Source organism: Acipenser ruthenus, chromosome 9, assembly GCF_902713425.1.
Source record: "Acipenser ruthenus chromosome 9, fAciRut3.2 maternal haplotype, whole genome shotgun sequence".
Lineage (NCBI taxonomy): Eukaryota > Metazoa > Chordata > Actinopteri > Acipenseriformes > Acipenseridae > Acipenser > Acipenser ruthenus.
Window position 1 is genome coordinate 37,359,330 of NC_081197.1, and position 20,577 is coordinate 37,379,906.

Consider the following 20,577-nt stretch of genomic DNA (forward strand, 5'->3'; position numbering starts at 1 on the left):
CTCCTTTTAAAATCACACACACACACACACACACACACACACACACACACACACACACACATATATATATATATATATATATATATATATATATATATATATATATATATATATAGCACCTTTCATAGTGGACCACCATACAGAGGTAGGCATTATATGCAGTCACTTACAATAGGACAATGATTTAACATCTCATCCGCAGGATGGAGCACAAGGAGGTTAAGTGACTTGCTCAGGGTCATGCAGTGAGTCAGTGAGAGGTGGGATTTGAACTGCTGACCTTCTGGTTACAAGCACTGGACTTTAACTACTGGACCACACTGCCTCCTTATAGTCATTAATCCAAAATATTCAAAATAATGTATTTTTATTATTCTAAAGAAAAAAAACTGAAAATCTTAGTGATGATACAGTTATAGTATAATCAGTTGATTCATTAAAGATATTTTGTACCACAAAAAATAGCTGAGTCTGCAAACTTACTGGCAGATCCATCCCAAAACTTTATTGATCCATCAGCATGCCTGCAGAAAGAGAACAAGCAACATGACCAGTTAGTGTTTAAAGAAAAATGTTAACAATAATAGAGTAAAAAGAACAATAGCTGCAGGTTTTTTATACACAGAAAATCTGAAATCATATTCACCAGGGACTGAAGCATCGGTTCATTCAACATTGTGCACTTACCCTGTAATAATAATTTCAGGATATGTCTGTGCTCCCAGTGTCCAGGTCCCACCACTGACTGGCCATTCCTAAAGATGAATAGTCAGTTGTTCAGGGTATACTTGTTAATGTTACTTTACATAGTTAATACTACAGTTAAATAAAAGCAAATACAACGATGAATGACCAAAAAGATAGGCACAGTAGGATTCACACAAATAACTCTAAAGTATTACAGAACCTTCTGTAAATATAATTACGATTATTTGGATATTTCTGTCCACATATCCTGGCCAATTACTCAACTGTTCATCAACCTATACCCCAGGATACGTTTCAGATGGGTTTTTGAGAGAATCACCCTGGATTGCATAAACCACATACTTCTTGTGGGAATCTCAGGATAACCACTAATGGATGGGTGATATATCAGTACTGCAAAATGTTCTTGCTTCCTGGATGTCATATGGTATTGTGCTTTTGGGTCTTTCTTGTTCAGCAATGTATTTGAGAAGACGTTTTGTTTAGACTGAAGTGCACAGAATGCATTGGCAAATGTGCAATGTTCTGTAACACTACAGTGTGAATGTACTGTTGCACTATTGCTTCACAGGGACATATTTCTTTGATGCATTGTTCTAATTTGCACCCACTTTACTGCATCTGCTGGTATATCTGTACTAACACTGAATGATATGGCATCTGTTGGATAATAAACCACAAGGGAAGAAAGGAAAAGTTGGAGAACCTTGTTAATCTTAAGCAACAGCCAGTCTAAGAGAAATCTACCCTCCTCACTGTACAGAATTAACAGTGGTAATTCAAATATCATAATAAGACGACACTAATAAGAGTTCACGCTGTTTCAGATTAAATCCATAAACTAATTATCTTGCTTTTCACCGTACATGTTCTGTCTTTTACAAGATACAATCTCCGAAACAAAATAAAAACTCACATAAAGGTTATATCTGCTAATTACTATAATAAATACCAATGTCTTTAAACCGATTAACAAATAATATGTAGGCTTTAGGGTACACCTTTATAACAATCCCTGTGATCTCAATTGAACTCTGTTTGGATTTTCTACTATACTTCATATAAATCCACAATTGATGTGACCTGTAAATTCACAACTAATCTAGATTTCATTCAGGATCTACAGGTAGTGGACAAACAAATGGAAACACCAATGTAAAGTCACTTAATAAGGCGTTGGTCCACTATGGTATCCTGCTCTGTGGAGTTCTCGGCGGACCGTTTTTGATGAAACTGGCTGCTCGTGCCCCAGATTGAAATTTGCAGTCAATTGATCTGCAGTTGCTCGTCTGTTTTGCCTTGCACTTCGAATTAATGCACGGATATCACGATCCTGGAGTATGCACTTCCGCCCACTGTTGCCCTTTGCTGATGATGTCTTTCCCTCGGAGTTCCATGCCGACATCACCTTAGACACTGTTGCTCGTGAAACCTCAGCAAGTTGAGCTGTCTTGGTCACTGAAGCTCCGGCCAAACGTGCCCCAACAATCACCCCTCTTTCAAAGTCACTGAGGTCTCCTCTTGCAGCCAAGCTAGCCATAATTATAGGAAACCAGGCCTGTCCAGCATTTTTATACATGACCCTAAGCATGCTGGGATGTTATTTGCTAAACTAACACATGAGCCACACCTGTGTGGAAGCCCTTGCTTATACTTATACTTCTTGTCCCTCATTTACCCAGGTGTTTCCATTTTTTTGTCCACTACCTGTAGGTTTAATAAAAATGTAATTTGGTGTCCCTTTCCCGTAGAAAGAGCACATTTTTCAGCCCAATTTTTGAGGCTTGTTTGAACAACTGATGTGGTTTATCTGCCACATTACTTGTATAATTAATTTGTTAAATGGGCTCTTAATACTTACCTTATTGCTGTAGCCTTGCTTTTTGTGTTTGGCACCTACAGAGTAAAGAGCAGGGATTAGCTCTGGAGGGCAGTCAGCAAAGTATGCTGTGCAGGTAACTGGGGATTCATGAATATCCATAGGATATGGGTTTTCAAAGATAGGAAAGCTGTTGGAAAAAAAGAGATCAAAGGAAGGTCATTTGTTGAAACATTCTGGTACTTTGGGTTCACACAAGATTCTCATTAGAATGCTCCCGTCGTCTGATTACAAACCAGTTCCTGCTGAGTCTTCAGTAACAGTGAGATAATTAGTGCTGGCAGTACAGCTCTTATGACTAGGGGTTTAAAGGTGCAATTCAAGAGCATTTTATCAATTTTTTTACAACCCTTAAATTGTAACACTGTTTCATGTTTCATTTATTTCAACCTATTTATACATTTAATCATATTCCAAAGGGGCAACTTAAGCTAAAACTTCACTCTTCTCGAACGTTATAGAATATTTAAATATATTTAGGCGGGTGCACAGTGTACCTATATAAGGTCCTTCCAACATTAGTACCATATGTTAAATGTGTTAGACCTATACATTTGTTTTACAGTTTTGCTATAAATATCTTTCATAAAGCCTGTATGAAATATACGTACTGGCTTTGTGTTAGGTCCACAACGATAAAGTCCTTTTCAAGCAGCACAACTACTGCATAAGGCTCCTGGAATTCTGTAATAAAAAGGCTATTGGTTAATTGGGTCTTATGATATTACCTTGAATATATGTGGGTGAAATGCAAACTGCAGTCCAGGTGTCATTGGTCCTTTACTTTGTAGGAGTGAAATATGTGATTAGGAGGGTCACGTCACCTGAGAGGGTTTTAAATGTGACTCCTGGGCTCTCCCTTTGTCAATTAAACTGGTGTGCTCCTCTAAAATTGATTTTAAGGGCTTCTGAGATCTTCAGTCTCTGCAATGAATCTGATTTTACAAATGCAAATAGGTAAAAAAAAATCTGGCAAGATAAAGGCTAAAATAATCCCAAAGCCACTTATTACTATTGCATTGGCAGACTCTGAATCTGTACAGTAGTTTAACCTCTTAATGTGACATAACATTGTTCTTTAACTTTTTGCAATGGTATAATTCAGGGTCATACAGTGGCTCTCAAAAGTATTCACCCCCCCTTGGACTTTTCCACATGTTATTGTGTTACAACATGGAATCAAAATGGATTTAATTAGGAGTTTTTGCCGCTGATCAACACAAAAAGTCCATAATGTCAAAGTGAAAAATAAAATCTACAAATTGTTCAAAATTAATTACAAATATAAAACAGAAAATAATTGATTGCATAAGTATTCACCCCCTTTGTTATGACACACCTAAATAAGCTCTGGTGCAACCAATTGTCTTTAGAAGTCACATAATTAGTTGAATGGAGTCCAGCTGTGTGCAATTAAGGTGTTTCACGTGATTTCATGTTAAATACACCTGTCTCTGGAAGGTCCCACAATTGGTTAGTACATTTCCTAACAAAAACTACATCATGAAGACGAAGGAACATTCAAAGCAAATCCGGAATAAGGTTCTTCAAAAGCACCAACCAGGAGTAGGATATAAGAACATTTCCAAGGCAGTGAATATCCCCCAGAGCACAGTAAAGTCCATTATTAAGAAATAGAGAGAATATGGAACAACTGTGAATCTGTCTAGAACACGCCGTCCTCAAAAACTGAGTATCCGGGCGAGAAGGGCACTAGTCAGGGAGGCCACCAAGAGGCCTATGGCAACTAAAGGAGTTACAGTCTTTCACGGCTGAGCTGGGAGACACTGTGCATACAGCAATAATAGCCCGGGTGCTTCACAAAACTGGCCTTTATGGGAGAGTGGCAAAAAGAAAGCCATTGTTGAAAAAAACTCACATCAAATCTCGGCTAGAGTTTGCCAGAAGGCATGTGGGAGACTCTGAGACCAAGTGGAAGAAGATTCTCTGTTGAGACCAAAATAGCGCTTGTTGGCCTCAACGCTAAGCGCTATGTTTGGCGCAAGCCTAACACCGCACACCATCCTGAGAACACCATCCCTACGGTGAAGCATGGTGGTGGCAGCATCATGCTATGGGGAGCCTTCTCTGCGTCTTGGGCCTGGAAAGCTCGTGAAGATAAAGGGCAAAATGGATGCAGCAAAGTACAGAGAAATCCTGGAGGAAAACCTGCTGAAGTCTGCTAGAGACCTGGGACTTGGGAGAAGATTCATCTACCAGCAGGACAATGACCCCAAATATACAGCCAAAGCCACTCTGGAGTGGCTTAAAAACAAAAAGGTCAATGTCCTGGAGTGGCCCAGTCAAAGCCCGGACCTCAATCCAATTGAGAATATGTGGAAAGAGTTGAAAATTGCTGTTCACCAAAGGTCCCCATCCAACTTGACAGAGCTTGAGCAATTTTGCAAAGAAGAATGGGTAAAAATCGCAGTGTCCAGATGTGCAAAGCTGGTAGAGACTTATCCAAATAGACTCATGGCTGTAATTGCTGGCAAAGGTGTCTCTACCAAATATTGACTCAAGGGGGTGAATACTTATGCAATCAATTATTTTCTGTTTTGTATTTGTAATTAATTTAGAACAATCTGTAGATTTTATTATTCACTTTGACATTATGGACTTTTTTGTGTTGATCAGTGGCAAAAACTCCTAATTAAATTCATTTTGATTCCATGTTGTAACACAATAAAATGTGGAAAAGTGCAAGGTGGGTGAATACTTTTGAGAGCCACTGTAGTGGGTGCAGTGGGTTAAACTGTATCTTTGACTTTGCAGTAGGAGAGGCAGGTCATTCCTCATATTAAACATGAAGCACGTCCTGGTAAAATAATAATATAAAAAAAAATGTCTGCTTTCAGCATGCCAAATTAGCCTTTTTGTTTTTCGTTCTCTGGAAAAGAGGGAATGCAGAATATATATATTTTTTATAATGAAGAAATAAATTCAGAATGCACAGCTATGTCAATTTTGATTTAATACACAATTAGTTTTATAGAGCCTTATAAAAAAAGATCACATATTGTTCAATTTTGTTAAAGCAAGCTTATGTTCTGTTTGTTACGTTTCCCACTTACCGTTTGGATAGGGAGTTTCACAAAGTGTTAAGAATTCCACTATGGGGTGATCCATTTCCAGCACTGTGATAGATTTACCATGCATGATTGTCAAACTAGGTCTTCGACCTGCTTTATCATACGACAGCCCTCCAGAGAAGATAATAAATGGCTCACTGAAAAGAAGATGGGATCATTGTGAATCATAATGACGGTGCTGATAAAGTGAATCCAATATTTCTAGAAATATATATATATATATATATTTTACCTAGATTTAACCAAAAAAACTTAATACAGCATTTTTTTCCAGATTTAATTATCATATTGACTTTAAATGTTGAATTTGTGATAACACGTTTTCAGTATTTATATATTATATCACAAAGTACACATTTCAAAACGTTTAACTATGTTATTGTTAACATTTATGTATAAAGCTAAATCTTAAAAAAAATAAAATAAAAAAAAAATCTAGGAAAAATGTTACATTTTTTTTACACTTGGCGCACAAATAACGCCTCAGTGGAAATATCGTGACTCAGGTGAATAGAAAAAACTATCTATAAGTAGTTCCTCGGTGCATTAATGATTCAGACATTGCTTGCATCATCCGTGATGAAGGTTCAGATTATAAAGATATGGATTTTGGCGGTTTTGGATCAGATGATACAGACTCCGCAGTCTGATTTATTACGGTTTCCTGTTGTTACGCGACAATCTTTTTTTTATAGTGCAACTTTGGATGCTATGTTAATTTATTATTTTCATGTTCTGTTTTCACACTGGACACTTCAATTTCTTACTTACAAAGATTATATAAAGCCATTTATAAATTTCACATGCATGTATTTATATATTTTTTAAATGTAGTGACTTTTATTCTAGCGTTTTTCACCTACACATGTGGTTTTTCACTATGTGCTTTTGCACTGCACACTGTAGATTTAACGTTTAATGTTTGTTTTGTGAAAATGGCAAAACAGTGGCTATACTACAGCAGCTTTGAATTGAACCAGTCATTAAATATGTTAACTGCACATCTTGATTCTTTATTGTGACTGTGTGCTGTGCTCTACCTTTGAATTTTAAGCATGCCTAATTGTAAACACAATCTATCTACCTAATGTTTTTTGTAATCAAATTTTTATTTGAGAAATGAGATATACATAATACATCAAAATGTAACAAAAGAACATTCCCATCCCCCCCCCCCCCCCCCCCCCCCCCCTTTCCCCACATGGCAACCCCCCAACCCCCTCCCAAGAACTCAATAAACAAATATGAAGACAAATTATAATGGTGGAAAGACATTATTAAGGGTGTTGCCATTCATATTGCATTGTGATAATACTGGATAATACTGCTTTTGGTATATTAGAGTTTTATGAAACTTTGCATGTGAATTCTAGAAAACTGACAAAATACCTTTATTGTTTTTATTATGATGAGGAGGCTAACAGACAAGCTATTAAGAAATACGGTTATTTGCAAAAACAGCAAACTGAGCAAATGTTCTCACACTGATAGCAGAAAACAGCTTGGAAAGTGTTTCAATAAACCCATATCTCAATACGTCTCTATCAATCTGTCCTGCATCCATCAGTCATTTCCATGATTTAATTCAGGCTTATTTAAAACAAAAGGGATCGATTTGCATTTAAATGTTGTGTTTTATTGGTCTTTTTAATGTTTTAGTATTGTATATAACCTGGCTACAGTGCATTTTTATTTTCTGCTGAAGCTGCGTTTTTTATTTTAAGAAAGTGCCACAACTAATTTCTTATTTCTGTACAACTGTTTTGCTCTTGGACACAGTAGCCTTCATAAGTAGACTGCAGTGAGGCAGCAGGTCAGTGTCAGTACAAAGCTGAAGTAAACACACCTGCTCCTTGATGTCTTGTATTCCACTTTCAAGATTGGTTTGCATGGGTCTGGTTTCTTTCCATCTCTCTGGCTTTTTGCTGTGATAGAAGAAAATAAATACCAGTAAAAAAAAAAACACATAGGATCTAATCTTTTATTTTCACATTTTAAAGATGTAAATTAGTCAGTCTTATTCCCCAACACCTGTTTAATAATAATGGATGACATACAGCTGCATTGTTTTCCAATATGCTAATCGAAGCATTCACATCCGATTCACAAACTCAGTAATCAAAGCATTCACATCCGATTCACAGACTCAGTAATCAAAGCATTCACATCCGATTCACAAACTCAATAATCAAAGCATTCACATCCGATTCACAAACTCAATAACAGAAGCATTCACATCCGATTCACAAACTCAGTAATCAAAGCATTCACATCCGATTCACAAACTCAGTAATCAAAGCATTCACATCCGATTCACAAACTCAATAACAGAAGCATTCACATCCGATTCACAAACTCAATAACAGAAGCATTCACATCCGATTCACAAACTCAATAATCAAAGCATTCACATCCGATTCACAAACTCAATAACAGAAGCATTCACATCCGATTCACAAACTCAATAATCAAAGCATTCACATCCGATTCACAAACTCAATAACAGAAGCATTCACATCCGATTCACAAACTCAATAATCAAAGCATTCACATCCGATTCACAAACTCAATAACAGAAGCATTCACATCTGATTCACAAACTCAATAATCAAAGCATTCACATCCGATTCACAAACTCAATAACAGAAGCATTCACATCCGATTCACAAACTCAATAACAGAAGCATTCACATCCGATTCACAAACTCAATAATCAAAGCATTCACATCCAATTCACAAACTCAATAACAGAAGCATTCACATCCGATTCACAAACTCAATAACAGAAGCATTCATATCCGATTCACAAACTCAATAATCAAAGCATTCACATCCAATTCACAAACTCAATAACAGAAGCATTCACATCTGATTCACAAACTCAATAACAGAAGCATTCACATCCGATTCACAAACTCAATAACAGAAGCATTCACATCTGATTCACGAACTCAATAACAGAAGCATTCACATCCGATTCACAAACTCAATTATCTAAGCATTACATTATTTATTTCTTAGCAGACGCCCTTATCCAGGGCGACTTACAATTGTTACAAGATATCACATTATTTTTACATACAATTACAATATTTTTTACACATTATTTTTACATACAATTACCCATTTATACCATTGGGTTTTTTTTTATTGGAGCAATCTAGGTAAAGTACCTTGCTCAAGGGTACAGCAGCAGTGTCCCCCAGCTGGGATTGAACCCATGACCCTCCAGTCAAGAGTCCAGAGCCCTAACCACTACTCCACACTGCTGCCCTAAGCATTCACATCCGATTCACAAACTCAATTATCTAAGCATTCACATCTGATTCACAAACTCAATAATCAAAGCATTCACATCTGATTCACAAACTCAGTAATCAAAGCATTCACATCCGATTCACTAACTCAATTGTCGAGGCATTCACATCCGATTCACAAACTCAATTATGCCCTAACTGAAAAGTATGAAAGCATTGTCCTAATTGAGGTCAATCATGATGTTTGTGGATTTTGTAGATATATATAAATGAGAAAGACAGGAAGGTAATCCCATCTGCAGTACAGTGCAGTTTGTTTGTATACCTTCTCTTGCATATGATTGCACTGGACTAAACACAAAATCAGAAAATACATTTCAGAATTCCTTGTAAATGAAATCTGAAACACAGGTAGCATAATTTTCAGTTAGGAAGGAATCCAATTGTCTTTTCCATGATAGTCTGTATTCATTTCAAAGAGAAAAAAAGTAACAGAAATCTATTTATTATATTTAAAATATAGTTAGAATGTATGACTCTGCTATATATTTTCTCTTTAAATCTGATGTCATTCACTATATAGCTAATGATGTAATGATCTACTGTTCCTTTCTATTTAAACTTATTTTCTTTCATTATTCTATACTGTACATTATCTAATTAAATTTTTTCTAAATCCACAAACTATAGGTCATCCATGGTGTGTCTGTTCCTTGTAAAGTGGTGAACTATTGGTTCACTTACTTTTTTATTTCTTATATTTGATAGGTGGTTCTGCATTCTTTTATATAATGATGTACCTGTCTCTCCTACATATTTGATTTTATTACATTTTATGCAAAATATACCATATACAAGGTACAAGGTTGATATCCTTTCATGACGGATATATATATATATATATATATATATATATATATATATATATATATATATATATATATATCTCGAAGGTTGAGTAATTTATACTGTCACAGAAACCCGAGATGGAATTGTTTTCCTGTAACTCACTGAAGAGGCCCATCTATTATTTTTTTATAATACATGGATACCCTTGTGATGTGAATATTAAAGAAGACGAGGTTCAGCAGTACAGTTGTTTATTTTTTTTTAAACGTAGCGTTTCAGTGCTGTACAGACGTTCTATGTCGTTATACCTTAGTGCTTCAGCTTTATTTGGATGATTGCCTTTTACCTTGTTTTAATTTCCCGCTCCTCTCCAGTTTCTTTGATATACGAATGTACCAGTTTTACATCATTTTTAACATATTCTCATTTTGTTGATCATTAATGAACATTTCTGTACTGTGGGTGTTGTCGAGTGATTGAAAACGAGACATTTTGTGTTACAGTATATTTTCCATCTAGAGGAATTATCACTTTTTGATGTCACTACTGTGGTATTATGCCTTTTTTTCCGAATGGCTCAGAATGCAAATATAGCCTTCATCTGTATGTGTGTTTGTGTATATATATATATATATATATATATATATATATATATATATATATATATATATATATATATATATATATATATATATATATACAGTGCCTTGCATAAGTATTCACCTCCCCTGGACTTTTCCACATTTTGTAGTGTTACAACCTGGAATTAAAATGGATTTAATTGGGATTTTTACCATTTGATTTCCACAACATACTTAACACTTTGAAGGTGCAAAATATTTTTTATTGTGACACAAAAGTTAATTAAACAAAAAAAAAGACATTTGTTGGTTGCATAAGTATTCACCTCCGTGAGTCAATACTTGGTAGAAGCACCTTTGGCAGCAATTACAGCTGTGAGTCTTTCTGTGTAAGTCTCTACCAGCTTTGCACATCTGGATCCTGCAATTTCTGCCCATTCTTCTTGGCAAAATTGCTCAAGCTCCGTCAAGTTGGATGGGGACCATTGGTGAACAGCAATTTTCAAGTCTTGCCACAGATTCTCAATCAGATTGAGGTCTGGGCTTTGAACTGGCCATTCTAAGACATTCAGGTTCTTGTTTTTAAACCATTCCAGTGTAGCTTTAGCTGTGTGTTTAGGGTAATTGTCCTGCTGGAAGGTGAACCTCCGCTCCAGTCCCAGGTCTCTTGCAGACTGAAACAGGTTTTCCTCTAGAATTTCCCTGTATTTGGCTCCATCCATCTTGCCCTCAATCCTGACCAGTTTCCCAGTTCCTGCCGATGAAAAGCATCCCCATAACATGATGCTGCCACCATCATGCTTCACCGTTGGGATGGTGTTCTCAGGGTGATGAGCAGTGTTGGCTTTGCACCACACATAGCGTTTTGCGCTAAGGCTAAAAAGTTCAATTTTTGCTGTGTCTCCCACATGCCTTTTGTCAAAATCCAAACGGGATTTGATATGGGTTTTTTCAGCAATGTCTTTCTTCTCCCCACTCTTCCATAAAGCCCAGCTTTGTGGAGCGTCTGGGTTATAGTTGTCCCATGGACGGTTTCTCCCATCTCAGCTGTGGATCTCTCCAGCTCCTTCAGAGTTACCATTGGCCTCTTGGTTGCTTCTCTGACTAATGCCCTCCTTACCTGGTCACTGAGTTTTGGTGGATGGCTTTCTCTAGGCAGAGTAGCAGTTGTGCCATATTCTTTCCATGTTTTAATAATGGATTTAACGGTGCTCCGGGGATGTTCAAAGTTTGGGATATTTTTTTATAACCCAAGCCTGATTGGTGCTTTTCCAGAACTTTATCCCAGACTTGTTTTGATAGCTCCTTGGTCTTCATGATGCTGTTTGTTTAGATATGCTCTCTAACAAACTCTGAGGCCTTCCAGAAACAGGTGTATTTAATCTGAGATCATGTGACACTTTAATTGCACACAGGTGGACTCCATTCAACTAATTATGTGACTTCTGAAGGCAATTGGTTGCACCAGAGCTTATTTAGGGGTGTCACAGCAAAGGGGGTGAATACTTATGCAATCAAGACTTTTCAGTTTTTTATTTGTAAATAATTTTGAAAAATATGTAGATTTTTTTCCCCACTTCGACATTATGGACTATTTTGTGTAGATCAGTGATAAAAAAGCCTAATTAAATCCATTTTAATTCCAGGTTGTAACACTACAAAATGTGGAAAAGTCCAAGGGGGGTGAATACTTATGCTAGGCACTGTATATATATATATATATGAACATATTATTTACACATATCTATGCTATTTTAGGTCATTGCATTTGTTTAGGATTCATTTATAATATATTTAAGCACAAATCATATTATACAATATTACTGAGCAATCCTAAATAAAGCATATATTTTATTACATTTAATGTAGGATGTTGTCCCTTTAATTAACATGGAAAAGCCTGCATGTACTACACCTTTATGCCATAGTCAAATTTTGAAATATATGTAAAAGCTGACAATAAACACCTGTTTCAAAAGTGAAATGAGTACTTAAACGGCATCCACTTACACTTTGCTGATATTTGTCAGGAGTGAGTCATTTAACAGGCTTAACTGTCTACTAGTTTGGCAGGGTCTGCTGAGCTTATCAATCATACAGCAAATGTGTAGGTGAACCATTGTTATTAATCACTGCCAGGTATAAAGTGGGGCACGGCTAATACAAGGTGAACTGCTGCTGAATCTTTTACAAACACCCTGAACATCACCAATGCTGATAAATTCATTTTCACAGCTGCTGTTAGGTGCTGATGTAAGTCACACAGGTAAACTCAGTAGTATTTGGAGTTTATGCCGGTGCATTGAGACGTTAACAAGTGTTTCAGCAATGAAATAATCAAGAAGCAGTGCCTGGTAATATCAGAAATTATTACTTTTGGCCAAAGATTTTTCAAACTTTTCTATAAAGGCTGCTGTTAGGCATTACTAATAAGATCTCACAGTACTCTGCATCAATGAATGGCAGGGTTTCATGGTTTGATACAAGATTTTGATTTTTTTTTTTTCTTTTTCTTTTTTTAACTTCCGGTTGTAATAAGGTTTGATTTTAATATCACACTAGACTGCAGCTAAAAGACAAACACCAGTGGTTGTAAGTGTCCTGTAAATCAGGTCCACCCTTACCATGTGGAAAGGTGATCTGGAAAGGTTTGGCAGTGTTTTTCAGATTCCACATGGTCAGACTGCCGTCGGAATGGCTGCACATGAACTGTTTGCCTTCATGATGCCAGCTTACAGAATGAATGGCCTGTAAGATGGAAACACAAGACAGCAACATTAAAGGACAAACTGAGCAAACTGCTGCAGGCATCCAATACTCAGGAATGTTGGAAAATAAAATGTGTATTCGGTTGCACTTACGCATCAGAAAAAAAAGAAAGAAAAAACATCAGTAACACAATAGTGCCTATCAATAGGTGCTTTTGGGAAACATTATTTATCATCTCTCCCTACACCCCCACTCGACCTCTCCGCTCTGCCTGCACTAGAAGACTAGCTCTACCTCCGCTACGCTCCCCTGCCTCCAGAGCCCGCTCCTTCTCCACCCTTGCTCCGCAGTGGTGGAATGACCTTCCTACAGATGTCAGGACTGCCCAGTCCCTGACCACATTCCGGCGCCTCCTTAAGACTCACCTCTTCAAAGAGCACCTGTAGAACTCCTCTGTTTGTATCCTGGGACACTATCACCCTTCATGTAAATGTGCTTTATTTTGCTCTTATCTGCCCCCTATTTTACTGCATTTAATCCTGTACTTCAGAATACTGTAATCTGCCAAGTGTTTAACCTGTAGTACTTTGTATTTAATCATATCCTGAAATGTATTTGCTTACGATTGTAAGTCGCCCTGGATAAGGGCGTCTGCTAAGAAATAAATAATAATAATAATAATAATAAAGCAGGAATCATCAGATTTCCCTCTGCTTGAGCCACCCACAAGGCTGTTAGCAATACACACAAAAAGGAGACAAGAGACCATTGCATATGTATATATTTTTTCAATTGAAGGGGTGTATGAATTATACAGTCTGGGATTCAGTTGTAATTACAGTGATGCTATCCTTATGGTGACTTTAAAGAAGTACACCAGATAATAAAACAATACAAAATGTGATAAATTAAGTTTTTTTGTTATTTGTTTGCAGTGTATAGCAACGTCATAATTTAATTCCAATCCCAGTGTCAGGTCTCAGTCAGTGAAGAGTTGTAGTATATGCTCACAAGAAAATAACTTTAAAAGCTGATAATTGTTGGCTAGTGCAGTTTAGTTATTTCAAGATTATATTTTACCTTATATTTTATCATATTCTGATCATATTTTACAACTTAACTATTTAAGAGTTTTCCCTGAGGCCTGCTTTCACCTGAAACTAGCTTTACATCTTTCTTTCTTTCTTTCTTTCTTTCTTTCTTTCTTTCTTTCTTTCTGTCTGTCTTTCTGTCTGTTTTCCCAAGAAACAATTTAATTAGCAAACGATAGATATATAAAATAGTTCAATAACTGTTTAGCAAAATGATGCATATCAACATGAACATGTAAATTAAACGATGGCGCAAGAAGACATTGAGAAAGTCTTATAGTCAAAACGTGTATCATTTAAATAAATTAGGTTTCTTTTAGTATTTCTAAATTTAGCACTACCTAATGTTTACTAGTTATTGAAAATTATGGAGCAAACCAACATTCACGCTTCACAGTAAAAACAAGTATACAAGGTAAATAAATACATGAATACTAGTTGAACGTAAGCTTTGTACTATATATATATATATATATATATATATATATATATATATATATATATATATATATGTAAACTAAAGTAAATATGCTGTACTGAATTGAGGGTTTAAAGACACAAATGCCACTCTTCCATCTGCACCATATGAAACCAGACTGTAAAATCATCTTCACTATAAAGTCAAAGATCACCTGCATACATCATGTGTTTGTATACTTGTTAAAGTGATTCACTAACCTCCAATATTTCCCAGACAGTATAACATTTTCACAGCCTTTGTGTTCCGACAAAAAAAAAAATCTGCAGATTTAAAACATGCCTCCCACGTCCTTCACATTATTAAGTAACTTCTACCATCAGTGAGAGAGATTGAGTTCTGCAAGACTGACTGGGGCTGACAGAATCGAGTCTGATTTCAAATTGATTACAAGTTCATTCCAGTGGCAGATGGAAATATGGCAAAAAACTCCTGAACTGCCCATCACAATGTTAAGACTAAAACTACTCTTTTATGAGCTGTTAATGAGCACACACAAGCTAAGAAAAAATAAAGGACAGATGTTTAGTTATAATATCTCTTGAAAGGTATTCTTCCCAGGTGAATTCTCAGGCGTGTATACTGTATACAAGTACACAGCTGTTTTGACTAAATTGTTGAATGGCCCCTGAAGCAAAAGCCAGACTTCTAAAGAAAACCATCCTGCTGAAGAAAAAACTAGCTTTTCTCCTAGAGGCTAGTTTTATGAAGTGTAATGCTCTGGAAAAGTGGGGATGCTGCTTTGCATATATATTGAAAAGAGACAGCTGCTATGTGAGCCTGTGAGATAGCGGTACTGTACCTCCATTTGTAGAAAATGAAAACTAAGTTAATTTGCTTGAATGCTTCAGCCGGTAATCCACCAGGCAATTCTTTTATTTTTTTATTTTTTTAAATGACTCGTTAACCTTTTTTTTTTTTTTTGGACAAACATCAAATTCCATTAATAACGTATGAGTGTAAAATCTGCACTCAAGGCAGAGTCAGAAACACTGCTTATCTGATGTATAAGAAGATGTAGATCAATTTAGATTACAACTCTCTATATTTTTTTAAAAAATGAAATCAGTCATGTAAGCACCCTCAATGAATGAAGTATTTCAGAAATTAAAATTCATAACTGACATTCAATATTAAAGTCAATCCACCTATTTATTTAAGCCATATTCCATAGACAGAGAGCCTTAATGGATGTCTCATATTATACAAAGCCTGGCTTATACATCATCATCTGTGCATTAAGTTTGCTCTTTGTATACATATACATATCTGTGCAGCGCAGTGTCGACTGCGTTGTTGAAATGTTTATACATGTTAATATACTGAACGATTTTCATGAACACATTATGTGTTTGCCATGATTTCTCAGAACCTTTTAACACATGGTTATATAAAAATGTATTTCCCACCTAAAAGACTATTTACATCCCTATGTCAATCATATCCCACAATGCATTGCATCTACTCTAAGAACTCTATCTACTGCTATCTACATCTGTAATTCTCAGTGATTTCCTATGAACTAACTGGTTGTGTTATGATCCTTGTTTGTGACGATTTTGTCAAAAATGTAAACTTAATTTAAAATGGGAGTTAGGATACTCAATACTACTCAATGGGTACACTTACAATGACAATAGAGGTAGCATGCTATGATTATAGCACTATTTGATTTGATACTATGATCTTCAGGACTGTAAGCTAAGGTTTTACTGACTGAGCTACACTGTACTTCAACTCTGTGCTGTCATTTCTGTGGTGGAGGGGATGGGGATGGGGCAGGGAAAGTGGGGATGGGGGAGGGGATGGGGGAGGGGATGGGAGATGGGGGATGGGGGAGGGGATGGGAGATGGGGGATGGGGATGTTTGTACTGTGTTTTTTGCATTGTTTATCAACATGGTAGAAGGCTAATGCCCAGCCTACACATAGTTATTCTTTGGTTTAAACTTTTTGTGTTGTGTTATTTTGTTAAATAAATGTGCGCATATGCACTTAAACCTGCAGCTTTCTGACTCTGGGTCTAATTCCTGCCGGTAGCCAGTCTGGGCCGTGATGCTACCCTGGCACAGATGTGTTAATCTATTTTATATAAATCCATGGTGCGCATGCAAGTAAATCTTACGTTTCACCAGTTTCTTTGAGCTAATAAAGAAGCATTACACCACATCAGCTGTTGTCTCTGCCCTACTGTAACTGCTGCAGTTGAAGCAGAAGGTGCTCTGTTTTAAAAATAAAGGTATCGATTTTTGAGCAGATAAACAATAGTTCTGCATGGGTGATGCTAAAATGACCAATTTGTGAGAACATTCAGAACTTCCTCTCTCAAGCTTTCCTTATTGATTTTGTGTGTGTGTGTGTGTGTGTGACTGTTGCGTTAGCTATGCAGAACCATCAGTAATCAAGCAATTGTATCTTCTATTGGCTTGGACAGTAGAACACATTCAAGTTTTAAGATACCTTTAGAAAGCAGTTTTACTGGAAATAAAAAAAAAAAGATTTAAGGGTCCTAAAGTCAGTTCCAATAGTCTGTCTTGACTGAATTCAATAATAATAATATCTAAGGTAAAGGGAGCACATACAAGAGTATGCTTTACACAACCTGTCAAGCCCCAAATCTGATATTTGAAATGTTTTTTTGCTGCTTAGAAGCTTTATGAAGGTAAACACTCAAAATGTCTGGGGGGGTACAAAGGAGCCTTTCCATTTAAGGACTTGCACTATGTAAGCTATATGGCGTGTGTTTATTTTCTTGCAATTTCCATTGAAGGTGGGTTTTAGTTCCTCAGCGAATGGACAAGTGTTATTGATCTTTCAGCATGAGGCATGGTATGTTAAGCTACCCCAAACCCCTTGATCTCAGGTGGTTTTGTTGCAAAACATAATAACCCCTACTGTTGGAGTCAGACTGTGGTGAAGAAAAACAAGGATAAAGAAAAGGCTAAGAGTCAAAGGTGTTCTAGATTCTTCTGTCATACATAGCAACAGATGGGGCATGCTGAGCACATCTGAAAATGGGTATGAAAAAATATCTTTGAGAAAAACTGATATGTGAAGCAGACTAGTGAGTGAGACTTTTCTGTCAGCTTCCCTTCTTTTAATCAAGCCCATGTCTTATAATCACAGAAGGGATCCTTCAAAGGGAAAGTAAAAGGGACATGACATGACTTTTGCACAGACTTGTAGTGTTCTTGTGTAAGTCGCCCCACATATAATATAGTAGGTCGGTACAAGCTATGCATCGATGGAAGAGAGCTAAGACCAGCGCGACAGAACTTCCTTACTTTATCTGTGTTACTATTAACTAATGTTACACTTATGTTCTCCAGCAATAACAGTGTATTTAACTAACTCTTTCACATGAATCTGTGCAAAAACACTTATCTCTATCTCTTCTCTAGATGTGATTATTGTCGGCCTACGTATTGATACAGATACCTATTTATATAATGGATTTTGGCTATTTAGAAATAACAATAATTTAAAAAAAGATATACATGACGGTTATAGAGTACTCTTTAGTAACCCACCACTCAACAATTTATTGTACTTACCTCATCATAGTAAAATCTGAAGTCTGGTTTTTTTGCTCGGAGGTCCCATAACACTACTGTTCCACTTTCAAAGCCTATCAGCATCTGTATGGAGAGTAAAACAGGCTATGTGAGGTTTTCTTTAAAACAATTAGCACATCTTGAGATGATTATTTCCACATCCCAAAGTGGCAGAGCGGACGATATCTGAATTACAAAGAGTATGTAGGAAGTAGATTTATCAGTAACACTGAAATAATAACTGCATGTGAATTCATTTAATATGTAAAGTGAAAGTGGGTTGTGCAGTATTAGCAGTTCCAAATGAGACAACCCGAATCTTGTCAGCTCATGACAAGAACCCCAGTTAAACTCTCACACTGTCTAGATTCATTCTGCACTCCCTGAAGTATTAAGAAAACAAATACTGCATATGCTTGGTTTAAGAAAAAAGCATTAAACCTGTTAATCTCAGCCTCACAAATAAACCTATTATTTGGACACAAACCAAAACAATGTATTCTCATTAAGTAGCAGTTCACCCTGAACAAACCAACAGAGTGCTGTCTGGAAAATGGGATTACGATGGGATTTGGAACTTGATTGCTTTCAGTATGTCATGCATTCAATTTCTTTAGGTTTTTTTTAGTTGTGTTTAACATGGAATGACTTATCTATGAAACCCAAACACACACACACACACACACAGTTGCAGTTATTGTCAAAAGTGTTTAAAATTAACACCGTTTTCCACAAAGCTTACTGCAACACAGTTTAAACACTACAGGAGGTTTTCTGTGGTAATACATGTTTTCAGATCCAGTTCTGAAAACAGTAAACTATATTTTTTCTACAGTAGGGTATAACCACAAATATATTATTATTATTATTATTATTATTATTATTATTATTATTATTATTATTATTATTATTAATTAAGCAAGAACTCAACGCCAAGTCCTTTTCATGAAAATAATCTGCAGTATTGAGCCTCTGCCTTATGATTTTTGCAATAGCTGTATGAGTGACGTCACCTACAGTACATGTCTCCCAAGACACCCTGAGATAAAAGCAGAAGTGCAAGAGCTGAAAGTAGAAATTGGAACCATTAAATCTCCAAGGGAGCAGCTGTGCTCTATCAAACTCAGCAGGGGACTGTGCTGTGCTTCAGGGTAGGTTGTCATGTTCTGATGTTTTAGAGGGAAGTTGGACCGTGCAGAGCAAGCAGGGAATTAAGCAAAGAGATCATACAAGAAAGAACACTGTTTGTAGAAATAATATTTGGTGTAGAAAGTGATTGTGGCTGTTGAAATGGTAAACGTTGTGCTATGCTAAAAACTGGGTATGAAGAGGGACTCGACAGCTTTTAAACCCTCTACACAAAGAGGGGTCTATTCATAAAGGGTTAACGCCTGTCGAAATGAGAAAACAGGATTGGATTTTGTCCTTCCGCCTATTTAACAGCAATTGCTATTCATAAGAGATCATTCAGATGCGCCATTAAGCCCCAGTGATTTTCGTCTATGAAGGCATGTTTTTAATGAATTAAGAAAAAAAGGTTAATGATTACATCATTAGCACAAAGTTTTCATCGGACCTGAGCATCAACCTGCTATTCATAAGAGTGAGCGACAGCAAAATGCAGTCGATAACTAGGAGTTATTGAATGCTTTCTACAGTCAAGTCTAAACTATCGACAGCCTCGGCAACTATTTTTTTTAAAGACATATTTTATTACTACACTTGCTCTGTTATACAGTTTGACATACCCATGATTAACACTGCCTATTTTGAAAAAAAAAAAAATCTGTAGCTTTATATGAAGGAAAATGTTTAATATAAATATATACTCACACAAGAACATATTCTCTGGCATAATCATTTTTGAAACAGCCTGTGTGAACCTGTTCATTTTCATGGAGCATTACAATATACAGTATACCAGTGCTGCTGATGCAGTCAGTGAGAAATTTGGGCTTGTTTGATATTGCAAAAAACATTGATCGAGCCACAGTGCGAGGTTCGATCAGTGTTCGAAAGGGAGTCTTTTTTTCTCTTTCGCGCAACACAAAACGATTCATTTTGCGTACATTGTGCAATACGACGTGAAACTTTCACTGATTCATAAACATAAACTTGTCCCTGATTGATTCCCTGCTTTGAGCTGGGTTTAATAATAATAATAATAATAATAATAATAATAATAATAATAATAATAATAATAATAATAGTTGAGAATTTGATTTGTAAGATTAACATTTAACGTTTTCAAAATGATGATTATGAATATTATTATTATTATTATGAATATTATTATTATTATTATTATTATTATTATTATTATTATTATTATTATTATTATTATTATTATTACCAGAATTACAGTATTATTCAAACGTCC

At 36.1% G+C, this 20,577-nt stretch overlaps 1 protein-coding gene across 13 annotated transcripts in view; it reads right to left on the bottom strand.

Moving 5' to 3' along the window:
* Positions 1 to 20,577, bottom strand: part of LOC117405672 (syntaxin-binding protein 5-like) — a 188,312-nt gene that overhangs the window by 38,536 nt on the left and 129,199 nt on the right. For all 13 annotated transcript variants that reach the window (XM_034008909.3, XM_034008907.3, XM_034008903.3 and 10 more), the window contains exons 7-14: positions 18,198 to 18,281; positions 12,991 to 13,114; positions 7,526 to 7,604; positions 5,662 to 5,816; positions 3,199 to 3,271; positions 2,570 to 2,717; positions 688 to 755; positions 484 to 524 (exon numbers count right to left, since the gene is read on the bottom strand). In XM_034008909.3, coding sequence (XP_033864800.1) covers positions 484 to 524; positions 688 to 755; positions 2,570 to 2,717; positions 3,199 to 3,271; positions 5,662 to 5,816; positions 7,526 to 7,604; positions 12,991 to 13,114; positions 18,198 to 18,281 — 772 coding nt within the window. The remainder of the gene's footprint in view (positions 1 to 483; positions 525 to 687; positions 756 to 2,569; positions 2,718 to 3,198; positions 3,272 to 5,661; positions 5,817 to 7,525; positions 7,605 to 12,990; positions 13,115 to 18,197; positions 18,282 to 20,577) is intronic.